The sequence below is a fragment of the Sceloporus occidentalis genome, unplaced genomic scaffold, assembly GCF_023333645.1.
Source record: "Sceloporus occidentalis isolate IW3139 unplaced genomic scaffold, rSceOcc1.0.p SCAF_12, whole genome shotgun sequence".
In the NCBI taxonomy this organism is placed as follows: domain Eukaryota; kingdom Metazoa; phylum Chordata; class Lepidosauria; order Squamata; family Phrynosomatidae; genus Sceloporus; species Sceloporus occidentalis.
The window spans coordinates 5,961,303-5,981,971 of NW_028316992.1; the positions used below are offsets into that span (position 1 = coordinate 5,961,303).

The following is a 20,669-nucleotide window of genomic DNA, read 5'->3' on the forward strand; positions in this document are numbered from 1 at the left end:
AAAGAACATTAGGGAAATAAATAGAAAATGGGGCCATCAATCCCTACTGGTTTTTATGCTAACACAGCACCTCCACTGACATATAGTGAACTATGTATCAATAAATGTTCCTGAGAAAAATGGGATTATTTTGCACCAATGTCCTGCCTGCAGGCTTTCTGCAGGAAGCCACTTGGCTGAATGGAAACAGAATACTGGATATGCCTTTGGTCTAGATCTGGCAGGCTTGTTTTGCTAGATCCTTTTAACATAGGAGTAGGAATCATGGGGCCCTCAAAGTGCTGTTGAACTGTAGCTCCCAGGATTTCTCATCCAGGGCAGTGCTGGCTAGGGCTTCCAGAAACATGATTTCCACCTCTCTTTTACTTGGAGAGTTGAGGGATGGATCCTGGGACCTTTGGCATGAAAAGCATGTGCTCTGTGCCTGATCTACTGTCCTTCCACCAACATACAATAATGTTTTCTTTGCCAGTATATGTAAAATATAATGGCACCCTTACTTTTAAGGAATTTTAGCTGCATTTACACTGCAAAAATAATCCACTTGGACAGGACACCATTTTATGTGCCATGTCTCAATGCTATGAAATTTTGGAATTACTAATTTTGTGAGATATTTAGTCTTCCTTGTCAGAGAGCTCTGCTGCCACAATAAACTACATTTCCCAGAATTGCACAGCATTAAACCATGACAGTTAAGGTGGTGTCAAACCGGATTGTTTATGCAGCTTGGATGCAGTTGTTGAGCCATTAACTGAAACAGCATTGGAAGACACTTGGTGTGAACTTTCTTCAAGTTGCTTTTATTAATCAGTCACAAAGAGTAAAGTACATTATCTTTATCCACTGTACCATATCTCCCATGTGAAACAGACTGCACAAAACGACTAAACTGCCCGTGAGCCAAAAAAAAAACCTCAGGAACCTGCTTTGCTGGAAGTCAAGATGAAGACACACAGCAGGATTTGGGCCAAAAGGAAACAACCTTGCTTTACCCCACTCTGCCTCTAAGAAGTAGACTATCTTGAACAAGCTGCTACAAGGAAAGGCTTTAAGAACCAGCAAGCGCAAGAGGCAGACATGGCACTGCTTTTGGCTTATTACCTGCAATCATTAACTTGAAGCATTAGGTGTATATCTTTATTCCTGGCAATCCATTTTACGGCCACTTCTAGCTTCACTGGAGAAACACCTCTGTCTGTTCCAAGATGATGAGAAAGGGAAGACCAAAGACACATGGGTCATCTACTGAACTCAGTGAGGTGACAGAGGTCTTGAAACTGAAGCGAGAGATCGGACTGACCAGCGCTGTGTCATTAATTGCTGGGACGATGATTGGCTCAGGAATTTTTATGTCCCCCGAGTGGGTACTGCGTAACATTGGTAGCCCCGGGGGTAGTCTCATTATCTGGACAGCCTGTGGCTTGCTGGCTACTTTTGGGGCATTGTCATATGCTGAATTGGGAACATTAATTAAAGAGTCCGGGGGTGAATACATCTACATTCTGAGGAACTTTGGCTCTTTCCCTGCTTTTCTTTTCGTATTCACTTCTGTCATTGTGGTGAGACCTGCCAGTGTGGCAGCTGTCTCTTTGAGCTTTGCTGAATATGCTGTAGCCCCCTTTTATCCAGGCTGCTCTTCACCTCAGCTGGCAGTCAAATGCACAGCCATGGTCTGCATCCTACTTTTAACTTTGGTAAACTGTCTCAGTGTGAAGCTAGCCACTTCCATTATGAACGTATTCACCGTGGCCAAACTGTTGGCCTTGCTGATCATCATACTGGGAGGAATTGCATTGCTGGTTCAGGGCTACACGCAGAGTTTTCAAAATGCCTTCCAGAACACAAAAACAGGGGCTGGGATCATTGGTATTGCATTTTATCAAGGCCTTTGGTCTTTCGATGGATGGAACAACCTGAATTATGTGACTGAGGAAATTAAGAAGCCTGAAGTGAGTGAAATATTCCTTTTAAAAGAGCACTCAATCAATTGATTGATCAGTGAAATTTATATAATTAATGTTGGAGATATCTGTGTCCACTTAAGTCTGAAGATTTCATACCTAATATTGCTATATATTCCTAATCTCTTTTTTTGTTGTTGTTACGGGGGAGTTATCTTGGATTCTAAACATGCTGCTTGGGGCCTATGTGGACCAATAATTTATCCAGATTCTTCTGGGGTTTACCCCATACTTTTAATAATGGAAGTCATTACTTTTTATAACAGGAGTGGGAAATGGTGACATGCTAGGTGAGGATAATTTTTACACCTACTATCCAGTACTGAGGAGGCTGCACCTTATTGCTGTATTGAAACTGAAAGTGATGAGATGTCATTCCTGGATTCATTTTTGGCCATTCTTTAACTTGGGTGAGAATGGAAGACTGGGGAAGGTGGGAGAGCAAAACTACTATGTTGTGAAGCATTTTATATCCCTTTTGTGATCTGGATGTAATTGAAGATTTTTGGGTTGTCCTGGGGAACATCAAGAGTTGCAACAAAGGGGGCTGGAGTGGTCATGCAGTGTACAGACTACGTATATCCCAACTCTTACAGAGTCAGTACTAGAGGGCTAAATATACAGGTAGTATGAAACCCACTGGGTAACCCTGGGCAAGTCACACTCTCTCAGCCTCATATGATGGCAATGGCAAACCTCCTCTGACAAAACTTGCCAAGAAAACCTCATAATAGAATTGCCATAAGTTGGAAACATGAAGGCACACAACCACCACCATCACCACCACAGTAATATATTGTGCCAGTTATTGTGGAAGAAATGAGCTGTCCCTACATCTAGTTTTTGTAACCAATCAGAGAAGTCACAACTTCAATTGACATATAAAGGAAATATATATATAATATATATTTAAAATAAAATAAAAATCATGTGAAATGCAGCAGAGATGTTGGTGATTTCCTTGTACTATATTCTGATTATTCCACATATTGGGCTCGTACAGACAGGCCAAAATAAAGCTGCTTTGGGTCCCTTTGGAGGTATGCTGTTTAAATGACACACGCATCTTAAGAGGCCAGAAGCTGCGCCAAAGCTGCGCTCTAGTCCTTAAGACTGGAGCGTGGCTTTGGCACAGCTTCTGGCCTCTTAGGACAGCATACCTCCAAAGTGACCCAAAGCAGCTTTATTTTGGCCTGTCTGTACGGGCTCATTGTTAGAGATACTTATATAGAAACTGCAGCCACAGAGGAAGACAATTGGTCGAAACACATCTGCCTGAAAACTATACTGGAGTGGAATCACAGAACATTCAAGTCTCTCAACACAGGCTTTGTTCTTTAAGGCTTTTTGTGATTATAGAGACTGATTATTATTTCCTGGAGAACACAGGACCTTAGTCCTCATTTTATGTATTTCATGTTTTTTATGGATGCTACAATTTTCATGCTATTTGGTTTGTTTTGTGAATTTTAAATGGCAGATAAATACTTTGGATAATATCCACACAGATTGTGTAACTTTTCAGAATACATAACTCCCTTTTTCTTTTCCTTCTTAGAGAAGCTACAGTCAATTTAAGCATATGTGTTTCTAAGGGATGCACTAATTTAGAATTCGGGCCATACAGCTTTCAAAAGTCAATGCATTACTTACCGTAGCTTTCTTAATTAATTTATAAACGAAATTATTCTTTGCTAAGGCATTTGTAATCCAAGATGGAGATAAAACAAGTACTAGGTATAGATATTTATATACCAGGTGTACAGCTTGATTTTACACTGCCTCAGATATCCTTCTGTTCCCATCCCCATCACATATGTTTGGGATTATTATTTGGTAGGTGCTTTGAAAGTATAACCATTTCACAGATAAAATATGTGACCTAGCAGCATTGGAGTGTAGTCAAGATGGCAAAAGTTATTAATGAGGAAGAATACACAAACTAAGAAAGGCTGCAGCAATTTGCTTGTCTGAGCTTACTGGGAAATATAAGAGTCTACTCCGCTCCTCTCCCTTCACTGAGTTAGTTGAATGCAAACAACTTTTGCACTTTGAACTCCGTCTGTAGCAATTGAAATAAGCTGAGGATAACAGGGAAAAGTGCGATAAGAAGAGAGAAACTGGGACATTTTAACAGGATCTGAAAAAGTGAGATGACAGAGGATTAATCAGGACTGTCTTTGGCAAACTGGGACAGTTGGAGAGTATGTACCGTAAATGGCCTATTAGAGATTTCTTTCTCCTTTTTTCTTCTTATATATTTGATTATAATAAGGATAGTTAACTTCATCGTCACTTTAATTTTGATGATGTACTAATTCATGCCACCATCTTAGCAAAAGAATAAACATTAAATAATATCTTAGTAGTTTATACCATTATTCCAACAATTTATGAACTGGTAAAAATTGCTTCAGAAGGTAAACAAAAAAGGAAAAAAGAAAGAAAGAAAGAAAGAAAGAAAGGGGAGGAAAGCACACTGAAAAATCTTTTTAAATAAAGAAAAAAGCAAGAAAGATAAGCAAAGCTATAAAAAGAATAGAAGGGTACAGGGAGAAAATGTAAAATTTCAATCATTGAACTATGTAGATAAACTCAATGACCTTTTCATTCTAATAATTTAAAAAGAGGGCTCATTGGAAATGACTTGAATGTACACAACAGCAACAACACTCATATCATATTCATGACTAAGACATAAAGAGTATAGTGTCTTTAGCTGAAGAGTTATTTGATTCATTGAGGGATCTTTCATTTATGTTGATGGATCCTCTGATGACTTATATTTGTTTTGCAAGGATGTGCCATAGAATTCTTTTTAGCTATATTAACTTTAGGCTTCTAATCTGTGAGCCACTGCTTGCTTGCATATGTCTGAACTAGGCCTATTCTGTTTATGGATTGTTTCAAGAACTTGGAAGAAAATTATTACAAATAGTTAGTGAATGGTAAATAAATAATGAATTAGAATTAATTATTTTTGCAATAGCTAAGGCACAACCAAGCTAGTGAAAACTGTAAAGCAACAAGGAGGTATTGTCAGTCCCATTGTTGTGTTAATTGTAACAGTTTTAGTTCCTTTTCAGAAATTCTACCTTTAACTGCCACTTACTATAGCCTTGATGTTCTTGTCGTTGTTCTTCTTGTTGTTGCTGTGTGACTTCAAGTCATTTTTCACTTATGGCAACCCTAAGGTGAAACTATCATAGGATTTTCTTGGCAAATTTCTTCAGAGGGGGTTTGCCATTGCCCTTCCCTGAGGCTGAGAGACTGAGACTTATCTAACTAAGGTCAGCCAGTGGCTTTTTGACTCCTGAACCATAACTGTAAATAATTACAGTTCATGTAATTAAGGAAACTGTCAATAATGAATTTGAACTGTAAATCATTTTAAGCATGATTTCCTAAGCTATGATTTCTACCTGAGATCAGCCTTCTGTGGTAGCAAGTACAATGATTTACTGTCATCTGGTCATCTTGTTCTATTTGGGGAAGCACCTTAAATGAGGAAATGAGACATCTCTGAAATGAGATGGCAGCACTTGTTGCCAGGTAACAATAATGAATTGTAGTTTCACAAGTCAGGATGATCATTGATGGATTGTGGATACATAAATCATGAAGTAATGTGGGTTAACAAGTATTTACCTGGAGTTTGAGGTTCTTGTTTTAAACTGCAGGTTAGGAATCCGATGTGCATCAAACTGAATTTGGATACTTGTCACCACGTGTGATTTAATCAGCAGGCAAAGTCAAATGTCACCTATGATTTTAGTCAGTCTGTAGCAGCTTTTGATATCCTTTTTCTAAACATATGAGGACAGTTTCTCAGCGACTGTGCTAATAAAAATGCTACTTGTACCCATAAACAAAAAAGACCATTGTTAGTACCAAGCAAAATGCCAAAAAACAGCGATTAAACCTTTGTATTCTCCAGAACCCATTAGGCTGTATGTTGGGAAGGAGCATTAAGGTAAAAAAATACTGCTTTCATGTTCCACCCACAAAATCTGCATTCTTTTACACTCTAAAATTAGAATGAAAGCTAGAAGGATTAATTGTAGTCCTACACAAACACACACACACACACACACACAGAGACAGAGAGTTTGGGATGGGCGTATGTATGTATGTATGTATGTAGGTAGGTAGGTAGGTAGTGTGGCCATACTTTTAAAATCATGATCAGCAAATGAGCAGTGTACCATATCATACAATAGTAGGAGAATTTGTGTATTCTTCTGTTCACACAATTTGCTTTGGATGGATGTCACACTTTAATATATACAGTGGACCCTTGTTATCCACTGGGGTTTGGTTCCCGGAACCCCCGTGTATGCTCAAGTCCCATTAAATACAATGGCATAGCAAAATGGTGTCCCTTATATAAAATGGGAAAATCAAGGTTTGATACTTGAAATTTATACTTTTTAAAAATATTTTGAAGCCGTGGATGCTTGAATCCATGTATAAAACATCCATGGATAAGGAGGGCCAACTGTACTATTAAACTAGTATCCATATTATCTGCATCTTGGGCCCAAAACACACTGCAGAAATAAACCCATTTGAGACTGCTTTAACTGCCCTGGCTCAATACTACAGAATTCTGGGAGCTGTAGTTTTGTGAGACATTTAGCCTTCTCTGTCAGAGAGCTCTGGTGCCACAATAAACTACAATTCCCAGGATTCTCTAGCACTGAGCTAAGGCAGTTAAAGTGGTCTCAAACGGGATTATTACTACAGTGTGTTTTGGGCTGAAAATGCATATAATGTGGATACTAATTTAATGGTATATATTAAAATGTGACATACATCAAAATCAAATTGTGTGAACAGAAGAGTATTCCTGTAGTGTGTCTTGGACTTTGATTATCCTATCCTTCTTCCAGCTTTTATGATTTGGGTTGCTACATCTGCTCTTTAGGGTTTATCTTATCTTATTTATCTTACTCCCCCCCCCCCCCCACACACACACACCACATAGTGTAAAGTGCATTACAGCAGTATAATAGACTATAGTTGTTGTTGTGTACCCTCAAGGCATTTCCAACTCATGGAGACCCTAATGTGACCCTATCACAGGGGGTTCTTTGCAAGTTTCTCCATTACACCAGCATAAAGCATCAACATTACACCAACCTTGCTGTCTCCCTAGTTTGAATGAAGTATCCAGGCATAACCAAATAACTCTAGTTTCAAACCCTTTGACTGCAAACCTGTGCACTGGTTAGGGATGTATTCCACCTAGTGATGACAGGTGGTAGTACAGGTTTTAAAGATGGTGACATATTAACATTAATTAAAATTAGTGCATTTTAATAACCAAATAACACTAGAGGCACATTTGTAGGCTCCTGTTGATATGCACATATCAGACTTCTAGTTTCATGGTCTTTGAGCTATAGGTGACTTCTTTGTTTATTATAATAAAGGCTTTATTTATAAATATTACTGATAAATAATATATAATTTAATGCAGGAAATATCATGCAGATGTATATGTATTTAGCATAAGTGATTGTGTAGCTGAACTTTTCTCCCCTTTTAGGTGAACTTGCCAAGGGCAATGATGATTGCTATTCCCCTGGTTACCTTCTTCTACTTGTTAGTAAATGTGAGCTATTTTGCAGCCATGACTCCTGCTGAGCTTCTGTCTTCAGGTGGTGTGGCCATTACTTGGGGGTGAGTTATACTGCAGTACTTCTAAGTACTGAAATCTTTCCTGTACGTTTAGTAAAAGTGACTACATCCATTCATTTTCTAATGTTGTACATCTGTGACCGACAGCTTGCATGAAAGTGATATTTCCCCCTATTCCAATTGCATGTTGTTCTGTTTGCACTATTGACACTTTCTCCCAACTCGGGCACGCCAGATGTGTTGGACTACAACTACCGTTATCCCCAGTCAGCATGGCTGGAGGGCACTCATATGAAGGAAGCTGTATTATTCTAATGTATTATTCTATGAAGGAGGCTGTATTATTCTAATGTAAAATATTTTTTAAATATTTGAAAAAAATGGCTGAAAAACATGTTTCTCAAGTGCCAAGAAATCCTGATCAAAACAATTGTGAACTGATGAGAATCTTTACAGTTCAGGACATATCCTACTCAAAATTCACATGTGGCTATTTTCCACATGAAACAACATTTACTGCACAGAAAAAGCTATAATTGGAGATTTAGGTCTAATCTACACTGCAAAAATAATGCAGTTTGACATTGCTTTAAGTGCCTTTTGATATATTTAGCCTTCTCTGTCAGAGAGCTCTGGTGACACGACAAACTACAGATCCCGGAATTGAACCATGGCAGTTAAACTATATGAAAGTGCATTATTTCTGTAGTGCAGATTGCATCTTATTCCACACAAAATTCACACATGTGGTTGTTTTGCACAACATTTTTTTTTAACACAGGAACCAGTATATTCTTTTCTGCATGGAAAACACTACAGTATTTTCTGTGCAAAATAATAGTGTGTGAATATTTGAGCAAAATAAGTCCTAAATTATGAATAGTTTTCAAAGGCTTTCTTGATATAGTAAGAAAATTGCTAAGATTATTTTTGTTTCCTCTAAGACTTGTCTTATTTCCACTACGACCAGTTGGTGAAAAATTGCATCCTCATTGAAATATAAACACAGGAAGTATACTGTTGCAGTTGATCAGCAGAAAAGTAATGGGTGAGTGGGGTGATGGCCCTGCTGAAGTTCAACAATCACTCACTTCTCTCTGCATCCTTAAGATAACACCCATTTTCACACATCCATTTGCCCCATGTACAAACTATTGTACAAAATTTAGAAAGAAATTCGGAAGGATAGGGGGAAATAGGCAATGCTTTTTGATGATAGTTTTTTTACTAGCCATTGTCATGCCCAAACATAAAAATCAGAAGTACTGTGCAGTGCTTCTGAGTTTGGTATTTAGTGATATATAATTATATAGGATGGTCTTATCTAGTTCCTGTGAAAACAAAACTGACAAAATACAGGTGGAGTCTCCCTTATCTGGAATTCCAAAATCCAAAATACTCCAGAATCCAAAATCGTCCACATGGGTGGCTGAGACAGTGACACCTTTGCTTTCTGATGATTCAATGTACATAAACTTGGTGTTATTTACAAAATTGTGTATAAAATTACCTGAAGGTCGTGTATATAAGGTGTATACAAAATGTAAATGAGTTTCATTTTAGACCTCTCCAAGATCTCATTATGTATATGGAAATATTCCAAAATCCTAAGAACTCCAAAATACAAAACACTTCTGGTCTCAAGCATTTCAGGTAAGGGAGACTCAACCTGTAATGGCTATATTGGTTTCACATTGTTACATTTTTTAATTGGGCCAACCAACATTTAGACACTTAGGGATCATGGGCGTTTGGCTTTCCATGACAACTTTGTCAAGGGAAATGGGTTTACCCATCACCAAATGGTATATGTTATTACAAGCCCATTTTAAATTTTAAGCTGGGTTGCTCCAGCAGACTAAAAGAGACTGAAATTAAGAAACACTCCAGGAGCTTTATAATTTATAAGATTTGTAAGAGCAAGTTTTAAAAAGATTCTTGTGTTGCTATGGCAACAATTATTTTATTCTAGAAGGGTAGCTCTGTTGGCTGCAAAAACAACACAGAGTTTTGTGTCACCCTAAAGAATGATTAACTGTACAATCCTATTCACGTCTACTCAAAAGTTTCACTGAATTCTAGGATGAGTATGTCTAATATTATTGTGGCATATGCTTTCTTAAGTATGGACTCTGCTTTATTAAATGCTTATTTCTTGGTGTTACAAGCAAACATGGGTCTATGGCAATGGTTCCCAAACTTTGGTTCTCCAGATGTTTTGGACTTCAGCTCCCAGAATCCCAGAACAATGGCCAAGATGGCTTCTGGGAGCTGGTCCAAAACACCTGGAGGACCAGAGTTTGGGAGTCACTGGTCGATGGGGTGCAACACACAGTCATAAAGAAGTGGCTTCCAGCCATATTGGAGACATGCCGTTTGTACGATGCATGCTTCCAATGTGGCTGAAAGCCATGCCGAGGCCATGCTCTGAGTAAAAAGGAGCAGGACTAATCTGGCTCCTGGTGGCCTCTATTGGCTCTGGGTTCCATAGCCCACTTTGGGAGTGGAGCATGTGGTTGGCAGAGTTTCAGCCAGCTACCAGGCAGGGCAGACCTGAGCTTCTCTTTTCTACCCATCTGTTCCGGCTCTCAGTTGCATATAAAACAAAGGCTGGGGTTCTCTATGGCAGTCTGTTATGTAACTTTATGTAGACGTAACTACATAGCAGAGGCACTAATAAACCTTTCTGGTGAATTGTGAAGTTGCCCAAATACATAACGGGACACTGGCAAGAGTGTTTCAGTATGCATTGGAAAGTGTCAGTGCCCACCAGCATTACCTAGCTTGTGTTTTGATGCACATCAGTCCCTATGCACCTACACCATTTCAAGAGCACATCAGTCCCTATGCACCTACGCTATATAAAAATGAGATGAAGACTGAGAAAAAGAAGGAGAGATGGCTTACCTGATGTTGCTGTCATGAGATCTACATGGCCAGAGTCTTGAAATGGAGTAAAGGAGGAGTCCCAGATTCAAATGGATTAGGCACTACTTGGTGTCCTGCAAGTGTCAGGTCATATATAAACTGCTGAAACAAAAAGTAATAATGGCTGATTCCTCCAGTTTTGATATAACTCCCAGTTGTTATGTAGATTTGTCTCCAAGTTTCCAAAGTACACAGATTCCTTGGTGGGCTAAGGGTGTTTTCAGACTGGTGTTGGAATTTAGGATTAGATTTATGGATGAGTAAACTGGAGTAGCACAACTGTTGTGAATCCATGTTCATGATCCCTGTGTATTCATGCACTACTGACATGATCTTAACTGCCCTCCACCTACTTTACTGGGCTGCTACTGCACAGAGAGAAGAAAGTGTGTTTTGCTGATAATCAGGGCATAGGCAATTGATGTTTGCATCTTCTGCAACAACAAAATGCATCAGGGGTCCTGCTTTTGGGCATTGCTACCTCTCTGGCTGGTTGTGGGTGAGTGATGTCCTGATGTCAAACAGAATGGACTTCTTCTGTGCGGTTGCTACCTGGTAAAGTTGGCTAGAGTGGTGGTCAGGCCAGGAGATGCTACATAGTTGTAACAAACTCAGTTCAAACTGCAAAAGTAGTTTGCACTCAGTTAACCCAACTGGGGGAGGAGGAGAGGCATGGACAGAATCTTGCTCTTCCCAGTAGATTCAGACAAAGCAAACTGCTGCAGTCTCTCCTAGCTTGTCTATTCATCCTCATTAATAATAATAATAATAAAGATTTATTTCTAGCCCACCCTATCACAGAGAATCTGGATGGGTTACAACAGTGAAATACATCAAAGTTACAATAAAATACAAGAAGAAATCAATCCCTATACCCACTCCCCATTCCCAATGCTAAAACAGGATTAAACAGTTATAGTATAAAAGCATTAAAAACATTAAAAACATTCAACTAGAATTTGGAGGAAAATAAGCAGACGAGGAGGCATTTTTCATAATCGTGATCATGTTCATTTCAGGTTCATATCCAGCTCTATATCTATATTTCTATATCTATATCTCTATATCTCTATATGTGGGGAGGGGTAACTAAGTTGGAAAGGCCTGCCAGAAGAGATCCGTCTTGAGTGCTTTCTTAAAAGCTGTCAGAGTGGAAATGTGGGAGATCTCCTCCGGCAGGTCATTCCATAATTTTGGAGCAGCAGTAGAGAAGGCCCTCTGGAAAACTGATGTTGGCCTAGATTTTTTAGGCTGTAATAAATTCTTCCCAGAGGACCTTAATGTGCAGGATGGACACTACAGAAGAAAGCATTCCCTCAAGTATTCTAGACCCAAGCCAATAACTTTTGCCATCTTGATGTTGCTTGGCCACACATGTCCTAATTTTCATCTGTGAAATATTGAATGGTGTGCTACTGGGTATCAGCAGGTCCAACAAACTAGCTCAACACTCTCAGACACAGACCAGCCTTTGGAGGCTAGTGTTCAGTCTTGATTCACTACATATTGTCTATTATTATGATGTTAATTCATTCATGAATATTTCCATTTTACATGGTACATTTATTGGTATATTACTGCATTTAAATTCAAGTGTGAGATGTAAATATGTATAATTAATGTTAATACTTGGGCCTAAATCCTACAATAGACCTACTGAATCAGTGTTTACTTTGTGAAGTTCTCCTGGACTGAATAGATCTATTCTGTTTGGGACTGGCCATTGTGGATGAAAGGCAGGATATAAATCCTTGAAATAAAATAAATAAAAATAAATAAGGGTTATGTTTGGGCCATATTCTACAGGATTAAGAGCTGCAGATGAAATGACTAGTAGTAACCTTCTGAGTAAAAGAGAGCATATCTCATGACCTTTTCATGCACTTCTTTACCTATCTCTTCTCATTAACAAGTTATTTGTTGAAGGTTAACATTTGTTACAGTTAAAACCATTCTCTCTCTCTCTCCTGCTTAACTTAACTAGGAACCAGGCCAGGATGTGGAGAGCAGAATGGGGTAGAACAGGGTGTGTGTGTTAAGTACTACCAAATTGTGTGTTCAAGAGTACGGCTTATCTCAAGGAGCAGATGGAAGAGTGGGAGGTTATGGATATATCAGGAAGTGCAGCATTAGCCACTGTAGCATGATGCTCGCTTATCTCAAATATATGCACCACTGATAGTTTAACGTCATTCTTTTCCTTATTAAATTAAGAATTTACCTTTGTTCCCGAAATGTGACGCTGGCTGACAAGCAGATCTTTTTGCTCTCATGTCACAGCCTTGCTATCAAAAGGCACACCCTTTGCTTGGCAAACATGCTTTTGCATGCTGTGTAGGCAGAAGGATGAAAAAGCAACCCAGCTGTGAAACTGCCATAGTTTGGGGTGGGCTGACAACCTGGAGTATTCAGAAGATACGATAGAATACAAGGAATATTACTGGGCACATATATATTTTTAGTTTAGAAGTGATAGAATACTCCCCCCAATTTGCACAAGGAAAGTCATGTATGCAACATACACCTGAGACTGTTTTAAAAAGCTCTCCAAATTCCTAAACGTGTTCCTTATGCACAAGTCTTTTATTTACAACTAGATTGAATCTGAGTGAGTATAGTCAGAGATACAAACCTTGGAAACATTTCAGTCAATTTAGGTATCTCTCTCACACACACAGGACAAAAGGAGACAAAGTTACATCAAATCTGCACGGCCTAATTTATAGGTATAGATGCAAACATAGAAAAAATTACTATAATTTAAATAACAATACACTCTTGGCAGGTCTGCATGGGTCATTTGCAGTGGTCTCTCCCCCCCCCCCCCATCACCTGGTTGAGATGATGCAGGGCCAAATGCCTGATTTGGCTGCGGACTATCGACATATTGGAAGGGCAGTCCCAAGTGAATCTGGGCCATCTCTACCTTAAAGAGAATTCAAAGGACTCACAATTTGCTCTGGATCTTACCAGAAAATCCAGAGCACTCCGGAGCAACCACTGCTGCTGCGAGTCACTTCTCTGAAGTCTCAGCGAGGTGCCCAGCCAAGTGATTGACACTGAGTGCTTGTTTCTGGTCTCAGAGGGAGTATGTCATGCCAGTTGCAATGCATGGCACAGAGAGATGCTGTATAAATAGCCACTGGGCATTGTTCTGGAGTGTACATGGCAGGAAGAGACAGCATTGGGGCCAGACTCTGGAGGCAACACTTGTCAGGGTGCAAAACAGGACCAACCATAAACTCTGGTTTACCTGTCTGGTTGAATGTGGCTTAACAAAACTGATTTGGCATTCCTTTCTTCTCTATACTGGCATAATTTTCCCCCTCAATTCCATTTCACAGAAATAAGGTCCTAGGCAGCTGGGCATGGCTGATGTCATTGTCAGTAGCACTTTCTACATTTGGATCAGCAAATGGAACATTCTTCAGTGGAGGCCGTGTGTGCTATATTGCAGCAAGGGAAGGTCATATGGTAAGGGCTATGTACCCATCCACTAATATTTCTGCTACATGTGTGCAAACATGATTGTGAAATGGTTATATATATTTGTCAATAAGTTGACCTAATGTATAACTTGAGGACAGCTTTTGGGGCTAAAATGAGGGATTTTGAGATGATCCATAGATAAGTCAAGGGTAAAACTCTCTGCACCCTTCCTCTCCCTCCTCTACAGTCTGGCTGTTTCAAACCATGTTCTCCTAGGCCCTTATCACAGAGGGACTTACGTTGCCAAAACGTTGCTGAACTGCTTCAGAAGTGTGAAGGTGGAATCATCCGTCCTGCTTCTAAAATGTAATTGAGGCTTCCCACTTTCCTTCCATTGACAAAGAGTGCACAGGGAAACCATTTTTTGAATAACGGGATATCTTGTTTGGCAACGTTAAGCAGTTTGGCAATGTTTTGGCAGTGTTTTGGCAACATAAGTCCCTCTGTGTGATAAGGTCCTTAGAGGCCTATTATAACACTCAAACCACTACACCACACTGGTTCTTACATCCCTTGCAATTTGAACAGTAGATGTCTGGTTTTGATAGGATTACATCTCTTGTAATCCTATCAAAATCAAATTAGACTCTTACTATAATTATGTTATTGACACTGACATATTCCAAAATTTAAGTGTTTGTGTAATTTTCCACATGTCTAGGCAGTCCATCATAATCCCCAAGGTGAGGGGATATGTACACACTACACTTAGGTGAGGTCAGCCTAATGGGACTTTTTAGGAACAATACCCCTGGGACAAACCCAGCAGATAGTTTGGGAGTTGCAAATGAGACATTAACACCTCGATAATCAGAAGGATGTCTCACCAGATGAGCCTGATGGGCTTAATCAAGCACTCATTCCTACCTTAAATACTGGCAGGCTATGATTTTACCCATAGATGTAGAATCGCTTCAGCCCAGAGGCTAGATTTGGCCTATATAAGGTTCCCAAAATCCTTGCTTAGTGTGCTAGTTTGGATTCTATGGGGACTCTCTGTGAACCCTGGCTAGCTCCAGTGTGTTCATTTACCTCTGCTCATCAGAATGGCTGTGTCTCGCTCCACACCACTCAATTGGATCCAGAAACAAGCCTCACGTTTGTGTAAGTATCACCGTTAGTTCAGCCTCCAGTCTTTTCCAAGCTAACCCCTGATTTCCTGAGCCTTGTATGAATGTGTATGTGTTAGTAACTTTCTGTGTGATTCCCACCCCCATAAAAGAAACTTGTACTTATAAGAATTCCAACTCTGCACAATTCATTTGAATTCACTTTTCTCTTGGTATACAAAAAGGAAGATGATCTCGAGGGTTATTTGTGGCCATACCCACTCTGAGCTAAAGGTAAAATTCTCGTACATAGATTTTTGGCTACAATTATACACTTTTTGGACTCCTTTATGAACTAATCTGGCTGTAAAGAAGCTAGCTTGGACAGCAGTGGGAGGTTCTCAGGATCTATGGCTCACATATTGGAGTTTATCACACTGGATAAATCCTGTGCAAAAACAGGATTTAAAAGCTGGAAAAAAATCACAAAAGCGGGTTGATTTTCACACTCATTGTTGTTAAACTGGTGTTAACCCAAATGGAAAGTAGACAAAAGCCACTCCTTTTTACTTTTGGGATTTTCTGAAAGTAAAAGGAGTGGCTTTTGCCTACTTTCCATCTACTTTCAGTTTGGGTTGACATCTCTTTAACAATGATGTCATGAGAAAATCGGTGTTTTTTTTCTGATTTAAACACCCATTTCTGTAGGGGATTTCCCCCATGTGATAAACTACTACGATGGCAAGGGGAACGTGGTGCATCTGCAATGTAAGGAGTGGAAGTTTGTATGATACTGTGTCACTTCAGATTTTATTATCTGATTCAAGTCCCATTTCCCTTGTTGTGAAAGAAGATAATTGAATTTTGTAACTGTACCTATTTGAGAAGTGCCAACTCTGTCACTGTTAAAATCCAAAGTATAATATGGTACTTCTCTAGTACAAGAGCATGGTGTCCCCTGGTGTGCCTTGATGTGGGTTTTGCCCTGATCAACTGATCCAAGGAGCTAACCAGAGGCAGCACAACCTGGAGGAACTACATGACAGTGCAAGCCTCCCCCTTTGTTCTGTTAGGCATCTGAATTTCAAAAAGCTCAGCTTCCAGTGACCTTTGTATCTCAGATGGGTCCATAATGTTTGTTCTATAGTAATGATAACTACCCTGGTGCCTTTTAGAAGTTTTGGGCCACAATTTTTATCATCTTTGATCATTGGTCATACCAGCTGAGAACATCTGGAAGGCACTTGGTCAATACTCCTTTCCCACAAACTTGACTCTCGACAGGCTACCTATCCATAATCAAGTTGCACTGATCTGGCAAGTCAACTTGGAGTATGTGAATGAAATGAAATGAACTCAATGAAACTGAACTAGTTTAAACCAAATCTGTGTAGCTCTTAAATAGAATAAACTAGTAGATCCCAGAATATGGGGGAATATAGATGGAGGCCCCGGATGGAGGCTGCAGCAAACAAACGCTGTGGCCTCTGCAAGGTCTAAAAAGAACCTGCTCCTGGTGGGTTCTTTTTGTACTGCATGCTGGACACCATTGGTGCCCTCACGCACAACGATGATATCCATGTGACCCAGCACTGTTTGTCCACTGTGCCGTGCGGACGTCATCGTTGCACAGCCTGTATCATCATTGCACACCGTTTGTAGGGCTGGGCGTGTGCCCAACCCTACAAAACCCCAATTTCAGCCCCAGACCAGTGCAAAGTGCCAGTCTGTACAGGGCCTATGTCTATACAAAAGACTGGATCCAGACTTAAGCTGCAGTATTATATTCACTTACTAGGAGCAAATTAACTAACTACAATTGAATAACTACAAACGTTATTTGTGGACATACACAATAAATCATGTCTCTGTCTTATTTCATCCATAAGATGGATGTCTTACTGGCACAAGGTAAAAGAAAGGGATATAATACAAAGAGTGTGGACTCTTGGAAATAAATATTGCAAGTAAGTATTACTGGCATCTGTTGGGACTTTGCACCTAAGTAAGCTTGCTTTTAATTGCAGTGCTCAAAGGTTCATGTGTTAGAAAAGACTATGGCTGGCTGCCAGTTTGCAGTAGGGTTGGTTGAATGAAAGGCTGAATGGAATTAATGCAGTAAAACAAATAATTTTGTCCTCTGATTTCTGAAAGTTCAGATGCCACACTTACTGCTTATTTGCTAATTAAAGCTTTTAAATGACCTCTGCTGAACTGAAGGAGTGAAACAACCCTTCCAATATTGACTTTTCTTCTCAATCTTCATTTTCAGCCAGGCATTCTATCTATGGCTCATGTAAAGTGCCTCACACCTTCACCTGCCCTCATATTTACTTCACTGGTGTCTTTCATTATGGTTATACCTGGAAATTTCAGCCAAATAGTTAACCTTTTCAGGTGTGTATGTTTACTATTTTCCTTACTTCTTTGCAGTGTTGGTTTTTCTGCAACATTTTAACCCTATTTTACCTTGAAGTCACAGAGGAAGGAGCAGAACTGTGGGTACTTGCTCCACCTCCAACATCTTTGTGTGCAGTGGCTCCAGCACCTATCTTCCTGCATTGAAGAATACTGGATACAGGGTTAGCATAGGAAGCCCTTTTCTTCCATCCCTATGTGAAGTCAATAATGCCTGAACATAGCTTTTCTTTCCCATTATCTTCCCTTTCTCCTCTTGTTTTATAAGTGTCAAAAATGCTAATAAATTTTCTAAATCTTCACCTAAGAAGGCATCCATCTTATGGGAAACAGTGAGGGCAGGGAAAGGGTTACATCTGTGAAAAAGTACTACTGCATCTGTTTGTATTTCTGCATATTTATGCGTACATGACTGTGACAGAGATGGAGGGATGATGTTTTGTCTATGTGTGAGGCAGACCTTGGGAAGAGAAGAGAAATGAATAGAAAGATATGAGCTGGAGCCATCAATGGAGCTTATCGCATTAATAAATAAACTGCTTTACCTTTTCCGGCTTGAATTCAGGATCCAGGATGTCCCTGGATGTTATTATACCTAAATTGCCACCAATCTAGTCAGGATGCCACCACCCAGATGCATACTTGGTCAAAGTCTTGCTCAGCCAGCACTTTTTCGAAGTTGGGGAGCTTCCAACTTCAAAAATTGCAGTGGCATCCCAGTGGCAGTGGCATCCCAGCTAGATCGGCAGTGATTCAGGATGCAGGGGATCCTGGATCCTGAATTCAAGCCAGAAGAGGTAAGCCTGCTTATTTGTTAATGCTATAAACTCCCATAACTGACCAGTAGCAGGATGATGCCTAGAGACCCAAAGCATCATCCTACCACTACTCAGCTATGGGTGGCTCTAACATATGCCCTTTTAGTCATTCTTCTTAAAGGCAATTTACAAAGCTGTGAAAGTAGGAGGGGTCCAAACATTAGGGAATGGGGGGGGGGGGGTCATCCAGATAATTAGTAGACTAAGGTTTAACTGACTCTTGGTAGCAATGTCTTAGCTTTGCAGCATAACTCTATGAAAAGTAAAATTAATGTTAAGTTATTGTGATCAGTAGGTTTAGACACACCTAACTACATCAGGCATAGTTGGAAAATTTTGCTTAGTGTCTATTGGTAGCTATAGAACAGTGTAAGGCTAAATCATGATAGCAGCAGGAATCGCATGTTCAGTGCCAGTCAAGGTTGTATTAATTCTATTTTTAAACAGTTTTACAGCTTGGCTTTTTTATGGGACAACTGTTACTGGTCTCCTCTATTTAAAGATTAAGAAACCAGAATTGCCCAGATCTTATAAGGTGAGTCTTTAAAAAATGAAAAATAACTGTGGGAGTAATCAAACTCTTACTTCACTGGGATTGTTTTATGAACATTCTCTGTTTCCAGTGTTGAGACTTGTCATTGCTTATGCAGCCAAAACAGCACTGTGTCCATACGCAAGAGTCAGGAGATATAGTAGACTTAGGACAACCAAAAGGTTTGCAGGAGTACTGCAAACAACAGCAAATACAATAATTAAGAAAGATCATACTTAGTGGCCAAAAAATGCCGCCTGAATGTTGCGACCTGTAAGGCAGGGATGTGACGGTGGGATGGAAAACTAAGTGGGGGGGGGGGGGGCAATGGAATGGAATAAAATAAAGGAAGGCTGATCTTAGTGTCTTGCTTCCATGTATATCAAAATCTGTGGATGATAACATTGCATCATATACAATGGCACAGTAAAATGGTGTACCTTATATAAAATGGCAAAATCAAGATTTACTTTTTGGATATAGTTTTGGGGAATATTTTCAAACCATAGATGGTGGAATCCATGGATGATGATGATGATGATAATAATAATAATAATAATAATAATAATAATAATAATAATACGCCCACTTCTCCCTTTCGGATCGAGGCAAGTTCCAAGCAAAAAACAAATATCAATTACAAATACAAATACAAAGTCAGAAAATCACAATCCCCATTCCCAACAAAACCAACAAATTAAAAACACTTCAGATTAAAGTTCCAATCTAAATTAAAAATTATAAAACAGGCAGATAGTAGTAGCGGCTATAAACAGAGGCAGTCAATTAGTTGCTGGAATTAATCGGGGAAGGTCTGCCAGAAAAGATCCATCTTAACTTCTTTTTTAAAGGCTTCAAGGGTATCAGTATGATAGATCTCATCCGGCAGGCCATTCCACAGTTTAGGAGCAGCTGATGAAGTTGCAGCTAGCCTGGTCTTCTTTGGCTGCAGAAGATTCCTCCCAGAGGACTTAAGAGTGTGGGGTGGATTATATGGGAAGAGACGCTCCCTCAAGTATGTTGGACCCAAGCCATGTAGGGCTTTATAGGTAATAACCAACAACTTGTATTGCGGATACAGAATCCATGGATATAAAGGACTGGCTGGACTTGCCAATTTAGAATATATCTTGAATGTATGGCTCCCACAAACATGTATACTGTATTTTTTCCACAGGTACCAATCATCATACCTGTAGTTTTTCTGTTGACATCTACATACCTGGTGCTTGCACCAATCATTGACCAGCCCCAGATTGAATTCCTCTACATCATCCTATTCATTCTCAGTGGTGTCATCTTCTATTTCCCCTTGGTTCGATACAAGTACCACCCTGCCTGCTTGCAAAAGTTGACTTTGCATCTGCAACTGCTTCTGGATGTTGCTCCAACTGAAAAGGACAAGGACTGATTTAACACAATTTACAGATGTTTTTGGAGAGATCACCAATAATCTCTACATGTAGAGGGATTTCATTTTTCACCATGTTTCTTCTCAAAGAAAGCAATGGGTAACTTTAGCATGGACAATTTGATGGCTTGGGGATTCTAGGATTTTGATCCAAAAAGTAAAATTTATAAACTTTGGTCATCAAGTATATAGGAACTGGTGTGCATGTACCAGAACAGTGTGTCCTCACCAACCGTGGTCTTTCCATCTGCAGAAATAATAATAATAATAATAATAATAATAATAATAATAATATTTATTTGTATACCGCCCTATGGGAAACCAATCCGGGCAGTTGACAACAGTAAAATATAAAATATGACAATTAAAAACACTTTATCCCTCCCCCCCCTTAAGACAGTATTAAACAGTATAATA

The 20,669-nt window shown here is 39.5% G+C and overlaps 1 protein-coding gene across 1 annotated transcript; it reads left to right on the forward strand.

The window, feature by feature from the left end:
• The first annotated feature begins 1,208 nt into the window (after positions 1-1,208).
• LOC149305227 (b(0,+)-type amino acid transporter 1-like) lies at positions 1,209-20,252 on the forward strand. The gene is made up of 6 exons (XM_089478024.1): positions 1,209-1,952; positions 7,516-7,649; positions 13,880-14,009; positions 17,346-17,470; positions 18,757-18,844; positions 20,019-20,252. Exons 1-6 carry the CDS (start codon positions 1,209-1,211, stop codon positions 20,250-20,252), a joined length of 1,455 nt encoding a protein of 484 aa, XP_089334150.1.
• The last annotated feature ends 417 nt before the right edge of the window (positions 20,253-20,669 follow it).

Coding starts and splice junctions, on each gene's coding strand:
- LOC149305227 (XM_089478024.1), top strand. CDS start 1,209: ATGATGAGAAAGGGAAGACCAAAGACACATGGGTCATCTACTGAACTC. Junction 14,010..17,345: donor CAGCAAGGGAAGGTCATATG/GTAAGGGCTATG, acceptor CTTCATTTTCAG/CCAGGCATTCTATCTATGGC. Junction 17,471..18,756: donor CAAATAGTTAACCTTTTCAG/GTGTGTATGTTT, acceptor ATTTTTAAACAG/TTTTACAGCTTGGCTTTTTT.